We start from the raw sequence: 16,762 nt of genomic DNA on the forward strand, positions 1-16,762 counted from the left end.
AAACGGAGAAGGTGAAAGAGAAATGTATTTTGAGGCTCATGATCACAGAAGTATTTTGCCAAGAACTTCTTAAAAATCTCATACTTATTTATTGTCGCATCAAGGCCTGAAGATCTTCATATTGTGGCTCACTGACTATGAATAAGTTGAAGAAATTAAAAAAAGAAAAAAAAAATCCTTGTGAAGTAGAATCTAGTCATTATCAGCTGTTAAAATGTCATTAACAGAAAATGAAACAAACACTGAATATAAACACTGTCCAGGTATTTATTTATACACATGCAACTGTATCTTCATTAAAGAATGAACATAAAAAGTTTTCCATAAAGTATTTTTTCAGAAAGCTGTGGCCCACAGTACAAAAAAGCGCAACTTCCCTCCCATGCACTTTTTCCACTAGAACTTACGCAAATTCCAATACTCTTGGCCATCAGAAAACAAACACTGCTTACAAGTTAGTAGCAATCGCACAGAGCTTTTAAAGAAATAAAGGTGCTGGCTCAAGGAAACATTTGAAGACAATATATCAGTATTCTCAGTCATCTTAAAGTGATAGATCATTAAAATATTTTCATTAACTTATTACAATGAGTTGTTTTCCTACTGACAGACAGAAAACACAAAAATTGAGTAAAATGGAAGAATGTTTTCATGTAATGTCAAATTAAATGCTAAAAAGGAAAGGTGGCAGAATAGTTAAACCATTTAAGAATTTAATTCAAGTACTTTTTAACAACTTAAAATTATCATGAAATATAAGAAACTATAATCACTCAGTCGCTTCTCACAGTCAAAATGGAGGAGGTAAGAGGGGGAGAGAAGAGATTTAGCTGTTTAGTGAAATTATTAAAATATGTTGTCTAATAAATTGTGCTATAGGTAATTGTGCTATAGAGAACAGTTTTAAGGAAAGGTTTCTGTTCCCTAATTCACACAGATTCAAAGTTTTAAAAATACTTAATTATGAGAGCATTTAAAAAAAAAAAAAAGTTGTGTGAATTTACAAAAATGTTAACATATTGATTTAAAGAAATTTTGAAGTGAATGTTAAATTTAACTATAAAGTGACAAATTAGAAAAACCTCTGCAGGCAAATTATAGTCTTGCTCTATTTTAAATATCTTTGAATAAGAGTTAATATATCGTAGCAATGCCACATTGATAAGTTTGAATGAGCCATTTAGCGAAGAAACTCTACTCAACCTGTCATAACTGATTACACCTTACATGGGCCATGCTGATCTTACCATGTTGAACATTATAACTGTTCTTTCTGCCAACCTGATCTATAGAACTTCATTTTTAAGTTTTTGAAGCTCCTGTTTCAGGAATATTGCCTACAACAAAATCATTTAGAGGAGGGAGGATTTCTAACACATGGTGCAAGAAATAAACCAACTGGTTGGAAATGTCAGGCATACCAATAACCTCACATCAGCTGATGCTCATGAGGTACTAGTCCCCAGCAAAACAAGTTGCGTCTTCTTTCACCATTGTCTTGTAGCGTCACCGGTTGTGCTAAGAGTCTCAAAAAGTTCCAGCTCCCTTGGCCATACCACTTTTATGCCTCCCCTGGCACTGCCTCAAGCACATGCCAGCCTTTCAGTGAGCCGCTGATGCAGCAAGTTGCTGATGCAGCAAAATCAATCCTTGGGCTATTTTTTTTCCTTCTCTCTTTTCTGTTGGCCAAGTAAATTGAATGAGATTGTGGAAAGGGAAGAGTGCCAACACTAGGTCAACGCTACAAACGGGGGAGAGCTCAGTGAGGGACCAGCTTTTAACAGTGAACCACCACTTAAAAGCTGGCTTATAATGTCCTACAAAACTGTATTCTAAGTGAAATCTAGTTACGTAGGTATTAGGGACAGAATGCAGGTATTTTTATTTAGTTTTATTTTATTAGTTGACATAACTTGTTCATATATATAAGAACTAGGTATTAAATGCTAGTCGATACTAACAATGATTATTAATACAAAAAAGAACACCGGAACACCTCACCATTGTATTTACGCATGTATTCACATGATATAGTCCTGACATTGATATTTCTCTAAAAGTTATTTTAAAAGTAGCCTGCAAACAAAATAGATGCTTATCTAAGTAGCAAAATTACGGAGGTTTTTATCAGATGAAATTCCAAGACAGCCCTGTAAAAAAAAGGGGGGGGGGCAGTTTAAAATGATGCACTAATTACAGTATCTGTTTGAACAACAGAAGTAATTTTATAACATGAAGCACTGGAACACACTGATTGTCCTAACCCCTGCTGATAAACCACTTTAATTGTGCGGTTACAGTCAGGCAAATTAACACAGACTTTTGCTCCTACTGAGCTTCTAATGGTGGCAGTTCACAAGCAGAAAGCTGCTGATAAAATAATGTAACAAAAGAAATGCTGAAGCACCTGGTCAGGGAGAAGACTGTAGCTTAATTCACATTTTAAAATTGTATTGAAGTTTTCTTCTATAAAAGCAACAAACCAATTGTTTAAATTAATGTAGACACATACTTCCTCCTTACATGAATGTCAAATAAGTTAATGTGATTCAGCATGTCTTTAACTCTCCATTACTATTGCATACTAGGGCCCCTTCAAGACAATTCTGGATTAAAAAGCTGTATCTTCTATTTCACACGCACACAAAAAAAAAGCCAGTTGTGGTTAAATGCTGTCAAACACAAAGCTTTATACCTAAAGAGAGCTATTCTGAAAAACCAGATGGCAGAAAACAAGCTCGTGTATATCTAATGCACAGAATGAGATGCTGTACCGGGCCACCTAGACGCTCAGCAGACGTCATGCTCAGAAAACTTTAGTGTGCTGCCCTGAGTTCAGAGCTGTTTCTGGATCAAAGTGGTTCCCTACCTACATGAAATACCACGTTGGAACTTTCTAATCTCGTGGCTTCATGATGCCATGGAGCTGACACAATTTGGCTGGCCTGCTGACAAAATAGGAAGCCCCAAACACCAACATCCTCCCCAACTTCCCCTGTGCTGCATTTTTACAGCTGTACACTGAACTGTTCCAGCTAGCAGACCCAGAAAGGTTCCCATCCAAAAGCATAAGCTTCTTTGCCCAAAAGAAATTGGGCAAAACCAGTATATCGAGGATTTTATTCTTGCAGATTTTTCTCCAAAGTTGATCCAGCATGAAATGCTTTATGGGACAAGGTGAATTATCAAGTGCTATGGTAACTCTTGACAGTACTGTATCTTAGTAAGATAACTGTTGCTTTACTTAGTTTCAAGTTACAGCTCAGCCAAACTAAAGATATCACTGAAGTAAGTAGGAATTTTGTCATCTTATTTCATAGATTTTGTCCTACGGATCTTTCATGCTGCTCCAGTATTTCACTTGCCTTAGGAGGCTGAAATGATGGTGAATGTCAGATCATAGCAACAAGGCCATTTCAATCCAGTGCAAATCTGGAGAAAAGGGGACCTTGTCTATCCATTTTTTAAACCTCTGACTTTTTACTTTTTTCTTTTTTCCTTATGCTGGCAGAATTGTTTCTTCCCAGTGTACACTGTGAGATGGATCATCTCCCTGCTCCACCTAACCATGCAGCTGCACGAACATTAGCAACAGCAGCAGGGGGGAGGTGAAACGCACCCAGACAGGGATTGTTCCTGTTCGGGCCTGCAGGCGGAACGGGCTTAACGCAAATTGGGCATGTTAACATAGTAGCAGCACGCCAAGCAAATTGAAAAGCAAAATATCACCTCTTAACATGCACTGTAATAGTCAAATTTCAGATATGTTTATAAACCTCTGTACAGAATTACTTTCAGAACTGTCAGCTAGACTCAGAAAATCGGTATGAAAACTCTTCTTTCCTTTTCCCCCAAAAAACAAACCAACACACACACACACACACACACAAAAACCCCAGATTAGTAGCTTTTAATATGCACACAAAAGTTTTAAGTGATCTCTGACCAAGAATATAAACAGTTACTACTACTTCTTAAATCAGATTTGTTATGAATGATTTCATAATAATGTGATTAGCTTTATTTTAGGACATTATGATATTTAGGTTTTTACTATTTGTCAAAACCACAAAAATAAAGACTTGGAAGTCAAAAGAAAGATACCTATATGGTAATTAAGCTTCCAAAAACTTCCTGATGCTATCTGTAATTATCATACATTGCTATCTCTATGTTTGAAACCACAAATAAACTGTTCTTGCCCCCCAAAATTTCGGAATTAAAGATGAAACAAATGTTAATCACCTTCATTTCTTTAGATCAGCTGGGGGGAGTTGAATAGGCAAAGGGTAGAGAAAGGAGAGCAACTTTAAGACTTTAATACTTCAACTTGTGTCACTTTGCCAGTAATACTTTACTGCTTGGCTACAAGAATTGCAGCCAAATCCTAAAAAGGGGTTGTATATTGAAAAAGTAAAGCTTCTTTTACTGCCAGGGCAAGGTTGATATGATTGTGATACAGGTTTTGGGCTAAAGCTCTAGTATCTTAAGCATTTATCTGGAACATAAAGAGCTATTCCTAGGTAGTGTAAGTTGTCAAAACTTAACTTTAAGAGCACAAACAGTCAGACTGAGGGAGAAAAAGTGAGAAGGTGGGAAGAAAAAAAATGTTAAAACAAATTTAAAGTATAAGCTGAACTGCTGTGCAGATTTCTACTTCTTAAAGAAAAGAGGTAACAGTATTGATACGATTACATCTGATATCTTTTTTATTTCAGTCCCCAGGATCTATACGCCTTGAAGAAACTCTCAGAGATGTATAATGAAGAACAAGCATCTGACTCCTGCTTCCTGTAAATCTGTGGGCATGGCAAGAACATTCTCAAGTATCAAGGCAGGTAGACGCTATCCTGAATAATTAAATTCAATTCCTTCCTATGGCAACAAGAACACGTGGTGCAAACCATAAACTAAACCTTTTCATAAGTGGTTGCTTAAATGAACTCTGCCAGCTTTAGACAGTTTCTGTGCTTAGAAGTCAGGAGATTGACCTTACATAGCACACTAAGAGAAAGCAGTTCTTCCAAACCGCAATTCAAAATGATGCTGAGTTTCCTTCTACAGAAGGACTTCAGTAGAGTTAACAGCACAGCTGAATAACAGCATGACTAAAAGGAGTGGTTTCATTTCTGTTCTCCTTAACAGGTCCTTGCACAAGCTACAGCTCTGACTAAACCCTTCAACAAGCCAGTTCAACACAGCTGACAGCTTCTGCTGTCAGATTTGGTTTCTGCCTGTTTAGCATGCTGAACTGGCTGGGTGACACATCCCACAAGCAGCAAACTAAGCACATAGGAGGGCACAGGAACATCCCATCACCCGGAGGAAGCCAGCCATCAAGCATGCCTTCAGCAGACTACACAGCACAGCTGCAGCCCAAAGCAGCAAACCACCCACAACAGGAGACGAGGATGAGCAAGTCCCATCCTCTGAGGGCCTGACTTACAGCTCTAGGGCCTGCACTGTAGACGTGTTGGGCATGTAGACATGTTTCAGTGCTACTGAAGTCAAATGTAATTTTAAAGTAAATTGCTTTATAAATGCAAGTATTCTGAAAGCTCAGAATACCAGCCTAGTCACCTCAAGTTAGGCATATAAAGCAGTCAACATTTTCAACTTCAGATTTTGAACCTCAGTCTCCCACCTGGAAAAAGAGCATACTATTTCCCATTTGCTTAAATAAGGGTACCACAAAGAAAACGAAATTAGCCACTCATACCATAGTGAGGACCTCCAAAGAAAGTTACTTTTATACAAAAAGAACATCATGAGCAACCTTAATTATGGTATCTTCTAATTTACATTTACAACCTTCAATATTCTTCTTAATGCACAACTTCACTGAGAACATCAGTTGGGTTTTGTGGTCCCTCTTCCCTTATTCATATTATAGCAGTATTAATAGCTGCTCTATTATGTAACACTTTTTAATACACCTTTCATCGTCGCTTATGAGTGCTTTCTAGTAATGGAGGGGTATAATTAACATGCCACTTGTGGGTATTCACACACTGTCATTTCTTTACACGGTAAGTGATTTCTTACACAGTAAGTTTTATAACTTCCAGATTTACAAAAAAAGTTGAAGTACACCTTGCATTTTGGACTAGAGAGCAATGAGACTGGAGACATTGCTCAGAGTTAATTCTGCAGTCAGTTCCCCTCACAAAACTCCCTATCACAGAAGGGCTTTATCTTTGTGAGAAGGAACCGCTGAGCAGACAACAGTCTGCTGTTGGCCATGGTTCCCATCCCGTTGCTTAAAAGGTGGATGCTTTGAGCAAAGCCTTTCTTCCCCCGCTTTTTTTCCTCTATAGACCACTGGGTGTTTTTAAGAATATAAATAATATAAACTCATTGATGAATGCAGCAAACCTGAGTTCCACAAAATACTGTTAAACAGACATGATGTTAAATCCAGGGTAAGAGTTCACCATATACTAGCAAGTATGTTGTGCTGTCCAGACAGGTAAAAGAGGCTCTTTATCAATTGGAAACAATAGGAAAGCTAAATTTCTGCATCACTTCAATCCATAAACTAACTGTTTTGCTCTGTACCTAAAAAACCTGCCCATTAGTTGCAATGTTCTCAACACAAGAATTGCTTTTATTCAGACCAGGCCTTCATTCATAAATTTTTATTTGTTTGTTCGCTTTAAAGAACGGGCTGTGTTAGCTTTGGGTTGTCCGTTTTAAATTCATACTATGCTAATAGTTCTAAGCAGTGGATAAGTAACAGATGAGTGGTATGCTGTTGTTGACATTTATTCTACTTTTCCTTCAACAGTGAGCCATGTTCGGTGAAGTAGTACAGTACTGAGTAGGACAAAGGATGGCATTTTGATGCTACATAATGAGCTTAATACAAAGACTTTCAAATTTTTAGATATTTAATGTTAGCACTCTACCGTTGCATTTCATCTCTATTCTCTTATTTTTTTCACTAAGCTGCTAAGCTATTAAACTAGCGTGTTTACTCTAAAACTACAATAATCTTCTGGTGAATACAAAAGTATATATTTCAATATCTTTGTTTTCTAATCATTTTATTCCCTCTTCCTAAAATACTTGCATTCTTTCTATATTTATAGAGTTACAACAATTAAAAATTGAATGTACTAGTAAACAAATAACCTGGACATCAGTAAAAGGTACCTGAAAAGTAACAGGTAAGACACTGATACAATACAAATTAAACCAATCACAACTAACTTTTATTTTAAAAATAAAACAAAAATTCAACTTACCATAGAGAATACAGAAAACACTCCCCAGATCTGTTACTTGAGTACAGAATTAACAGTAATGGTAATTCTCTCATGAATTAAATTAAAACCAAGTCCATCGAAGAATTTGGAACACTCTCAAATGACCTCAACACACAGACACACACAAACTTTCCATGTATTTACAACTGTAACCTTATGCATACGGTCTGTAATTATACTACCTTACAACAGCTGCTGCCTCTAACTCTTGCTGCAATTACATAGGATTCAACACACTAATTACCACCTTGATACCTCAAGATGTGGCCACTGTTCCGTTCCTCCTTCACAAGCAATTTCATGCAGTAACTCTATTGATCATAAGGACTGCAGAATGAGGGGTATCAAACATGTGTCAAGCATTCTTAAAGCTAGATTAAAATGCAGTGACAGTCATCTCAGTAAAGACTATGGCTAAATGCCAGCTTGGCCTTGGTATTAAAAGGCTGCCAACAGTACTGCTGACAACATACTGAGGAAGCCTTTGCTTATAGCACAGAAAGGATCAATCTTTAGGATTTTAACCTCACATCTCTCTCAGGTGAGAAAAGCTGTAACAAAACAATGTAAACCAGTAAGCCAATGGGTAGTTCCCTTCAGTAGTACTACTGTAATGATTCAAAGGAGCAAGACCATTATAGTCAATAATATATAATCAGTACTCCCTAGCTGTTCTCATTACTCTAGCCCATCAGAGAATTTGTCCTTAAGTTCTGAGTTTGGACTTTTTTTTTTTTTTTTTTTGCTTTCTAACATTTAATGAGATAAAGGCCACATAATTTTCAGTTTATTTAAAAAACCTATAATGTACTATCAGCCCTTTATTCGTATATGTGTTAAGTCTTTTAAAATAAAAACCTTACAGAAATATTCAATAGGTAAAAATAACTTTAACTGGTATTATTGAAATGTCATTTCCATAAAGGAATAAATGATGACAAATTATTTCTGAACACTTTTTTTTTTTTAATTTGAAAGTAAAATGCAATGAAATCCATGTTCATTGCATAAATATAAGAAAAAAGTGAAAACAATTCATAATTTGAATTCAAAATCAAATACACAGTAACATTTGTACTGCCTCCATGTATACCTGACCTTAGGAGAAAATGTCTGGAAGCACATCCCTCACAACCAAGACCTGTGTATTATTTCTAAATCATACAGCATTACATTTTATATTTATTAGCTAGCAGGAAGGAGATTAAAAAACAACCAGTTTCCTAACTGAACAGGTTTGAAAAAAGTTATTTGCAAAGCATTCATGGAAAGGAGATGAGAATTCAGTGTATCAGCATTCTACTTGTCATTAATATTCTCCATATGTTAAAATTGCATGCTGCCAACAAAATTAATACATGCTTTAAGTATTAGCTATTACATTTTCATCTTCGCACTATATTATAGCCATAAGAATTCATCCAAATCTGTTACAAATGAACTTAATTATTTCCAAATAAGAAAAGAGACCAAAAACATTAACAAATTCCAGCCCATCCCACAAAACAAAAAAACCCTGATATTTCAGCAAACTAAACTCCAAGTCTATGGTTTTACCACTTTGATTCCCAGTTCTCAATTAGCATCCATCTAACATCATTTGTGATCAGAAAGTTCTGGTTTCCTTCAAATGTCTGCATCTTTAAATAAGAAAATTAAACGCAGCAAAAAGTTTGTAAGTAGCAGAGTGAACACTTATTTCGAGCCTGTACTTACCACATTTTGTGCGTCTAATAAATGAGCTGTGGATCCCACAGAATTTGTCTAAAGATGTAAGAAGCATCACATCCACAGCATATCAATAAGCCATGGCCATCCAGCTGAACTAATTGAAGAATAACTACTGCACTTTGCCTAGTGCAGTAGATTTGCAACAGCTGAAGTTATTCTAGTGTCAGCACTACCATTCCCACCTCCATTTACCCTGATGTTCATGGCCTACTTTATGGTGCTCAAGAACAACAGGAAAAGTTTCTAGCTTTAGTTTTCTGCAGGTTTAGCACTGAAGCAGTTCATCGTGATCATTCAAATCACCAATCACTTTTACAAGGACAGGAGAAATTATGCCTAGCCATAGCTGCAGCAGGAGCAGCACTGAACACCAGCAATGTTGATCTGAATGGTCTTAAGAACAGTCCTGGAACTACAGCCTGATAAAATAGAAGGAATCAAATTTCCTGAGAAGCAGTAGCACTCAGAGGGTGACTGATTAAGACTTCAACAATACAGATGCATAGCTCCTTCCAGCATCTCTAATACAGCCTTCAGAAAAGAGTAAAACATCTGGTTGGTTTAAGAACTCAAGTGGAACCTTTAAAAGACACTCAACATAGGCTCTCAGAAATGTCCCCAACAGAGAAATAATTACAGGTTTAGATCCAATACAAGAAGGTTGTTGAATTTCTCAAAGTGGCAGTGCTGAAGAACTGACTTGAAACACCAGCAGTCGGAGGTAGGAAATACAAGCCACTGATTTTTTGAAAAAAGGAAATCAATATAATGATTCACCCAAAACAATTTACATTTTGAAGACAGGTTCCAAAGAAAGAACTTTTAACAATTGTTATCAAAACCTCTTACTAATATTAAGCCTGTATAATTTTACACTAAGTAGGTATGGCACAACGTGCAAACAAAGTGAAGCCAGTCAGTTAGCAATAGAAGCTTAAATGTGTTTTTCTCCACATCAGGCATATAAAGTAAATACACTGTTTGGGAAGGGATGGTTGAGGTTCTTTTTCAATCAGGGTCTCCTCAATTTGTAGGTGACTCACAAAAACTTACTGCAATGTTTACAAGAAGTAAAACATTTACTTGCCTCTACCTCCAAAACTGCTGGATCATGGTTGTCTCTGCTCTTAAAGGAGACCTGAAAAGCAAAAAAAATATTGGGCTTGTGCCCTATTTTGCTTCTTTAAGATGTTTAAAAGAGGCATGAAGGGTTGGAATTAGGGAGTTTGATTTGTTTTATCCTGTGATGAACATAATTTATTCCTTCTTGCTCACACTTGCGATTCAAGTCCTAAGAAGGCATAATATAAGATGATGTAGAGTTAAGCAAGAACAATACAAGAATCAAGAAAGGCTAAGTCACAGAAAAGGAAATAACTTCAATTTTCTTTGTTTTTTTCTCAAGTCCTACTTCATTTGAGTGACCAATAGTTCTGGAAAGAGATGTTGTACTAAATACTCCTCTGCTATCTACACTGATGTTTTGCATGTAGTTTTATGAATTAACGTTAAAAAAACCTCTTAAAAAAATCAGTCCCCTAGAAATTCTGAAGAGATGATACTTTAAATCTAAAAGATAAAAAGCGATTAGAAAAAAGTCTCAAATCCTTTTCAGGCCATCTTTTTATGTAGCAAAATAGCAGAAGGTACAAGCACAGCTTTTAGAAGTCCTTTACAAAAAAAATTCAAAAATTGTCTACTGTTTAAGAGGCAATAAACATGAGCTGCCCAAAGGGGAGCCAAGCATGATGTTCTCATCTGCTACTAACCTGTTTTTAAAAGACAGTATGTATATATGCTGTAATGATACACTCATCAGGACATAAGTGTTTATAAAAAAATAATACTTTTCACATGATGGCAAGATGTTAATTAAAAAAAGTATGGGAGAGGATTAATAGTCAAATTCATAGTGTATGCAAAAGAGCAAAAAGATCATTTATTCTAACCAATAAACCAGTTACTGTTGCGACTTCTGTAATAGTTCAAATAGCTCAGGTGAGGAGCCAGAGGGAAGGGAAGAGAAAAAGTTGAGGAAGGAATGCTTTCTTCACCAGCTTTGGCTATGTTAAAAAGCACGACGTTTTATCAGATTGTAGATAGCGATGAGTATCAGTATTCTTCAAAACACACATCCTGATTTTTCTTAAAAGAAGCTTTTCTAAGAAGCAGAATATTAAATGGGTGTAGCTACCTTTGACACTTTTCTGCCATTAAAATTCCAAGTTTACTTTACGTAAGATCAGATGAAATCAAGAATCCATTAGTAAAATGCTTTAAGTCCCTTCTGTTCCCTCCACTCACACTTTAGTATGTATGAGAGGAAAGGCATGCAGCTCAGTCCTCTTTTTTTTTAAAAAAAAGGGAAGTTTAAAAAGTTGCTTATGAAAAAATACGCAAAGAAAAGCACGATGTCTAAAAAGATTAAAAATATAAAACGTAAAGTACTCTAAAAACTATGCACCTACTTAAAATTAATTTAAAATTATGACTCATTATGTTGTCTTAGATTTATTTAAAATTAAATAAACTATACTCAACCAGCATACAGTTGTAGCCTGTGTTTTAAACTAAATCAAATCAGTGAACTGGCCAAAGTTCTTCATCAATACATACACGGAGCATGATCTAGCTGAAATCCTAAAACAGAATCAGACAGCCTAAACACCTTTCTCTGACAAAAGACTGTCTTTCTTAATTATATAGGAACATTTGGTGCAAAAGTTACAGTTCAGTAAGCATTTCTTTCTGGGACAGCACTGACTTAAGCAGGCCACTTGCTCAGATAACCTGGATTCCTCACAATAGCAGACTAGATAATCTGGATTCCTCACAACAGCAGCCCCAAACAAGAGCATTTTTACTCCAGGTCTGTTCCCCAGTTTAGCTGTCTGTGTAATACCAAAAACTGTAATGTTACTTCTGCAACTGCAACAAACAGCAGACATTGACTGCCACAATACTGGCATCACATGAAATGATCAGTGTCACAGTTCAAAGTAAAGGTTTCTTTTTCAGCAGCAAGATAAACAATAAACAGAGGATGGAATTTAATAATTCTTTAATAAATTTAAAAATGTAGATAATATATTAGAAGTAAGCTATATAAAAGTAATATAAAATTCAGAAAATGAAGTTAGGTTCAGAATAGTTTAACTTTCATTTTACAAAATGTAAAATTCTGTGATGCTACAAAAGTCTTTTTTGTTGTTGTTGTTTTAAAGCTATGATTAAAAAAGCTTCACAAAATTATATCTTTTCTTCCTTTCTGGTGAACAAGAACTTCACCAAAACACCTCAGGATATAAAAGCTGGGTGAAATCAATGGTGAAATCACAGTTTTAAGATACAGGTTGAATTCAACACATTTTGAATGTAGGCACTCATGTATCAAATCATGGAATGAACTTGCCATCACTGAAAAGGGTGATGCTGATTCTGCCATTTCCCCTGTGCTGCCACTGCAGCATGAGCAATTGCTCAAGGAGCTGATTCAAGAAACTCACAAGATCAATAGATTCAGGAGGATGTACAGGAAACAGTGGGAACAGAGGTCCTAAAATTATTAACGGTAACTGGTCATTACATCAACCCAAAAACAGTGCTGCACTACTCATAGAAAACCTTCCATATTTTGTGATAGCAAAAACATTTTATCCTTTGAGGACTACTAACATGAATAACTTCCAGACTCAAAAGTATTTTGCTCAAGAGTATGCAAGCTTCTTCAATTCCACATAATTTAATGAAAAAGGCAAGTAAAAAACTTCTGAATTCTGATTCAACAGCATCTGTGATTATTTCAATATCCATTGTACCACTAGCTTAAATAAATAAAAATAGATTCATACTGTGTCAAGGTCACTTTAAGATTACTTTTTAATGATGTTTTTAATATTCCCTTTTATAATGTAACACCTCCTACCTGTGAAGCTATTTAACTTGACACCTCTCCTACCTGTGTAAATATTTCACACAGAAGAGTTGTATGTGGAGGACCATAAATCCTGGAGATAAACTACAAGAATGCTAAGATAATTCTTGATTGAGGCTGTGGTCTAACAGCTGCTTGTTTTGGATCTGAGTCTTCACAGACCATTATAAAAATTAGATCTGCATCAAATAGACCACAAGATTGCATTTCTGATGAAATGATCAGCACTACAGAACACAAGGTATTTATGACAGTGAAAGACAAGAAATGTATTGGAACTTAGCATGAAATCTGCCAATACCGAGTTAATCTCTCTGAATTTGGGAGGGGGAAGAAGGGAAATGAACAAGTACAGAGACTTTTATATCAGATTAGATAACAAATCTAGCCATCTTAAGAAATCTCAGACAATAGTTCGTTTTCAAATGGGAATCATCTTCTAAAGATGAAATATTGGTAGCTTGTATACAAGAAGGTTTTGCAAATACTCACTAACATCTTGAGTTGGTCTCTACAGAAGAAATAGGCAAATTACCATGCCAAAGTGTCCATGCATATATAAACCAAAACCAATTTACAGAAGACTAAAGGTCCACTCAGTTGCATGACATTTCCACAGTAGAGAGGAATCTTGAAGTATGTTATCTTTAATCTTTAAAGTGGGGGAACAGAGAAAGTGTGACTAAAAAAAAAAAAAAAAAAAAAAAAATGGCTGGAGAAGAACATTTACCTGTTTTTACTAGCCTAACTGTATGAATAACCTTCAAGGCAAGCATAGCATCTAGAGGTCAATGCTGCTTGCTGAAGAGTAAGACATGTCTTAAGTTTTAACAAGCCTTGAAGAAAGAGGCCGAGAGAAGAGAACATATATGTTAACATACTATCTTTCTTTCTCTGTATCTTTTAAATAACCTTTTTCATATCTGGTTTTATGGAGTGCATCCTAAAAAGGAGAGTGGGAGTACAGAAAATATATTAGCTGAGCAGCGGATCCCAAAAGAGCTGTGATATCAACTAAAAATATATTCAGACACATAGGAACAATAATTTTGTGAAACTACAAAGTGCAGATCAGCAAATATGCTCTAAAACTCATTGGTACTATAAATTGAAATCACTGGTGACAGAAAAAGATGAAGGAAAAAAAACCTAAAAATTTACTGACAAATTGCATTTTAAAATGCAGTAAGCATCCTGAAATGATCGAAGCATAATAGTTGGAGTATCTCTATTCTACTTGTGTTCTGCAATCTGTGGATACAAGTAGCAAATCTCAAAAAAAATATTAAGAACTGATACACATTTTTAGTTAGGCAGTTAAATACATAAAAATTTTTAAACAACTTTTTTTAATGGCTTTATAACACTGTCCCATCTTAGATGCACATGATGGAAGTGCTGTTCCAATTATTTATCAACAAATAAACCACTGAATCTGATAACCAAACAGTAAATAAAAATATTGCACATATCAAATATTCATAATCAAAGGCACACCAATACTTCTGCAAACATATATATGTGTATGCGTGTGTGTGCATGTGTGTATATATATGCACACACACATCAACCTAGGCTCAGACATACAATTTTCTTTTTCTTAAACTGAGAAAGAAGTTTGCACTGTATATATTCATTGATAGCTCAAGAAGCAGAGATAGCTCAATAAGCACATCTGAAACTTCAGGCAAGAAAATAACTAGTACACAGCTCCATATTGAGTTTTTCATTTGTACATTTTAAATGTTTTCCTCCCATAGAAACATAGAAATTTTTCTGTGGGATGTAGACATAACAAGACATGGTCCTGTTAGCTAGATCACTCCAGGATAGTGAAACTGTTGCAAGCTTTGTATCCCCTAATATTCTCCCTCACCTCCACAGTAATCATGCAGATTTCAATGTTATACCACTACAGCTGCTGGTAAGAAGAGAATGGATTGAGATGCAGAAGAATCATAAAATTCCTAGTTTGATACATATGAAAGTTACGCTTTTCAGCTGCAGAAAGCAAAATATTGTCTACCTTCAGGCAAAATGTATTGGTAAAAATCACAGATAAATAACCATTTACAAAGACATTTAGCAAAAGCATATACTTGCCCCTACCGCTGCCACTGTTTTGTAGAGAATGCTTTTAACACACTGCTCACAGACTGTTTTCACCTGATCTCTCAGGTCTGGCCTAGCTGATCTGATTTATGACTCAATCAAACTTGTTGCAGAATTTTATTTCCTCTTGCCTATTACTCTGATCACACTTTGCTTTTCCTTTAAAATCCGTGAAGACGGTCTTGAATCTATCACAGAGACAAGCACGCTTTTCTTCTCTTCTTCACTTAAAAACAATCAAAAACAACCTCCAAAAGCGCTGTTTAAACCAAGAAGCTTTTCTAAACTAAGTCACAAAGACCAGAAACATGGCACATAACAAAAACGCCCGGCACTCTAATAATTAAAACTTGTTTCTGAACACTGGTTTTGAATTCAGCATGAACGAGGCACTGCCTAGAGTGAGAGGGCCTTATTCAGAATATGGCCAAAGCAGTAGAACTTCTTATACAAACAATTCTTCTCAGCTGAAATTTGAGTTCTCTGAGATTCCAGGAACACGAACAATAGCTAAGCAAAAATAGCCCCCAAATTTTAGCTTAATCCTCACCAATAAACTATTTGTATTTAAACATATCCAAGCACATGAATGAAGTACATGAAACACAAAGTGGTGGTGGGGGGAGAAATCCTGAAATTCAACATTTTTCAAGACTTATTAAACACTTCAGTAGTATATACTCCCACTACATGTAAGGAGAAAACGTTAATTACAGAAAAACTTGGGAAATAAGTATTCCAATATACTACATTAAAGTTTTGTTCAGTACATGTTACTGCTATCTCTCTTTATACCAAGCTTAACTACAAGTAAAATTTTCCAGATTTCAGAGAGTTTGGCCAGAAGGAATTATTAGGATGATCTAATCTGGCCTCCAATATATTATAGGTCATTACTTTTCAACACAAAAAGAACTGCTCTGACTGTAATTGTCACAAATTGGTTTAAAGCATATCCAAGGTCATCGTAACTTGACTCAGTTAATACACAGAATAAAAGGTAGTTTCTGTGTGGATTCTCCACATTTTCTAGGATAGTTTTGAATCATCCAAAAATCTGGATTAAAAAAAATTCTTAGCTTTGAGACACAGACACTCCAAGGGCAACATGGCAAATTCTCCTTACTTTCTCACAGTGAATCTCAAAAAGATCAAATAATTTGATAAGTTCACTATAGCTGGCATTTTTCACTGGGGGGTGAGGGGAGAGAAGGGACAGAGGGGGAAGCAAAGCTTAATAGATTGGAAAAGAGGATTCATATCCAGCCTCAGACACCTAATATCTCTGCCCCAGTACATTCCAGGCTTCTAATTCATTCCCAGCCTTCCTTGTCCACGAAGCTTGCACCGTAAGCAAAATTCTGAGCTCCCCAAGAAAAGCAGTGGGTATAATGGACTTAAGAACTGATGAAGGGGATCGCGCTCAAGGATGCTATCAGATAGAGCGAACTAGCATTTTCCATAAGGATTACTAAAAAAAATGCCTTTACGAGTGCCTGCAATTCCTAAAAGAACGGTAAGGAATTTAACTGAAAAGCATGCTCAGGCCAAAGGTATCTAGGAAAGGCAATCACTAAGGAAATGTTTTCTCTTGTTACTTTTCAACGTGTTAAAACTGCAAATACTTTCAAAACACAGAACTTTTCTTCTCTGCAAAGAGAAAAGCTGGAGGTAGAGATTATATCACATTAGAGCAGATTAATAGCTATCCAAATAG

At 35.8% G+C, this 16,762-nt stretch overlaps 1 protein-coding gene across 8 annotated transcripts in view; it reads right to left on the minus strand.

Annotated features, from left to right (window-relative positions):
* The window catches only part of QKI (QKI, KH domain containing RNA binding), a 165,752-nt gene that overhangs the window by 64,217 nt on the left and 84,773 nt on the right, over nt 1-16,762 (minus strand). For 4 of the 8 annotated variants that reach the window (XM_062572304.1, XM_062572303.1, XM_062572302.1 and 1 more), the window contains exon 4: nt 10,087-10,137. The exons of the other annotated variants lie outside the window; for them this stretch is intronic. In XM_062572304.1, coding sequence (XP_062428288.1) covers nt 10,087-10,137 — 51 coding nt within the window. The remainder of the gene's footprint in view (nt 1-10,086; nt 10,138-16,762) is intronic. 8 annotated transcript variants of the gene reach the window in all.

This window comes from Rhea pennata, chromosome 3, assembly GCF_028389875.1.
Source record: "Rhea pennata isolate bPtePen1 chromosome 3, bPtePen1.pri, whole genome shotgun sequence".
Classification (NCBI taxonomy): domain Eukaryota; kingdom Metazoa; phylum Chordata; class Aves; order Rheiformes; family Rheidae; genus Rhea; species Rhea pennata.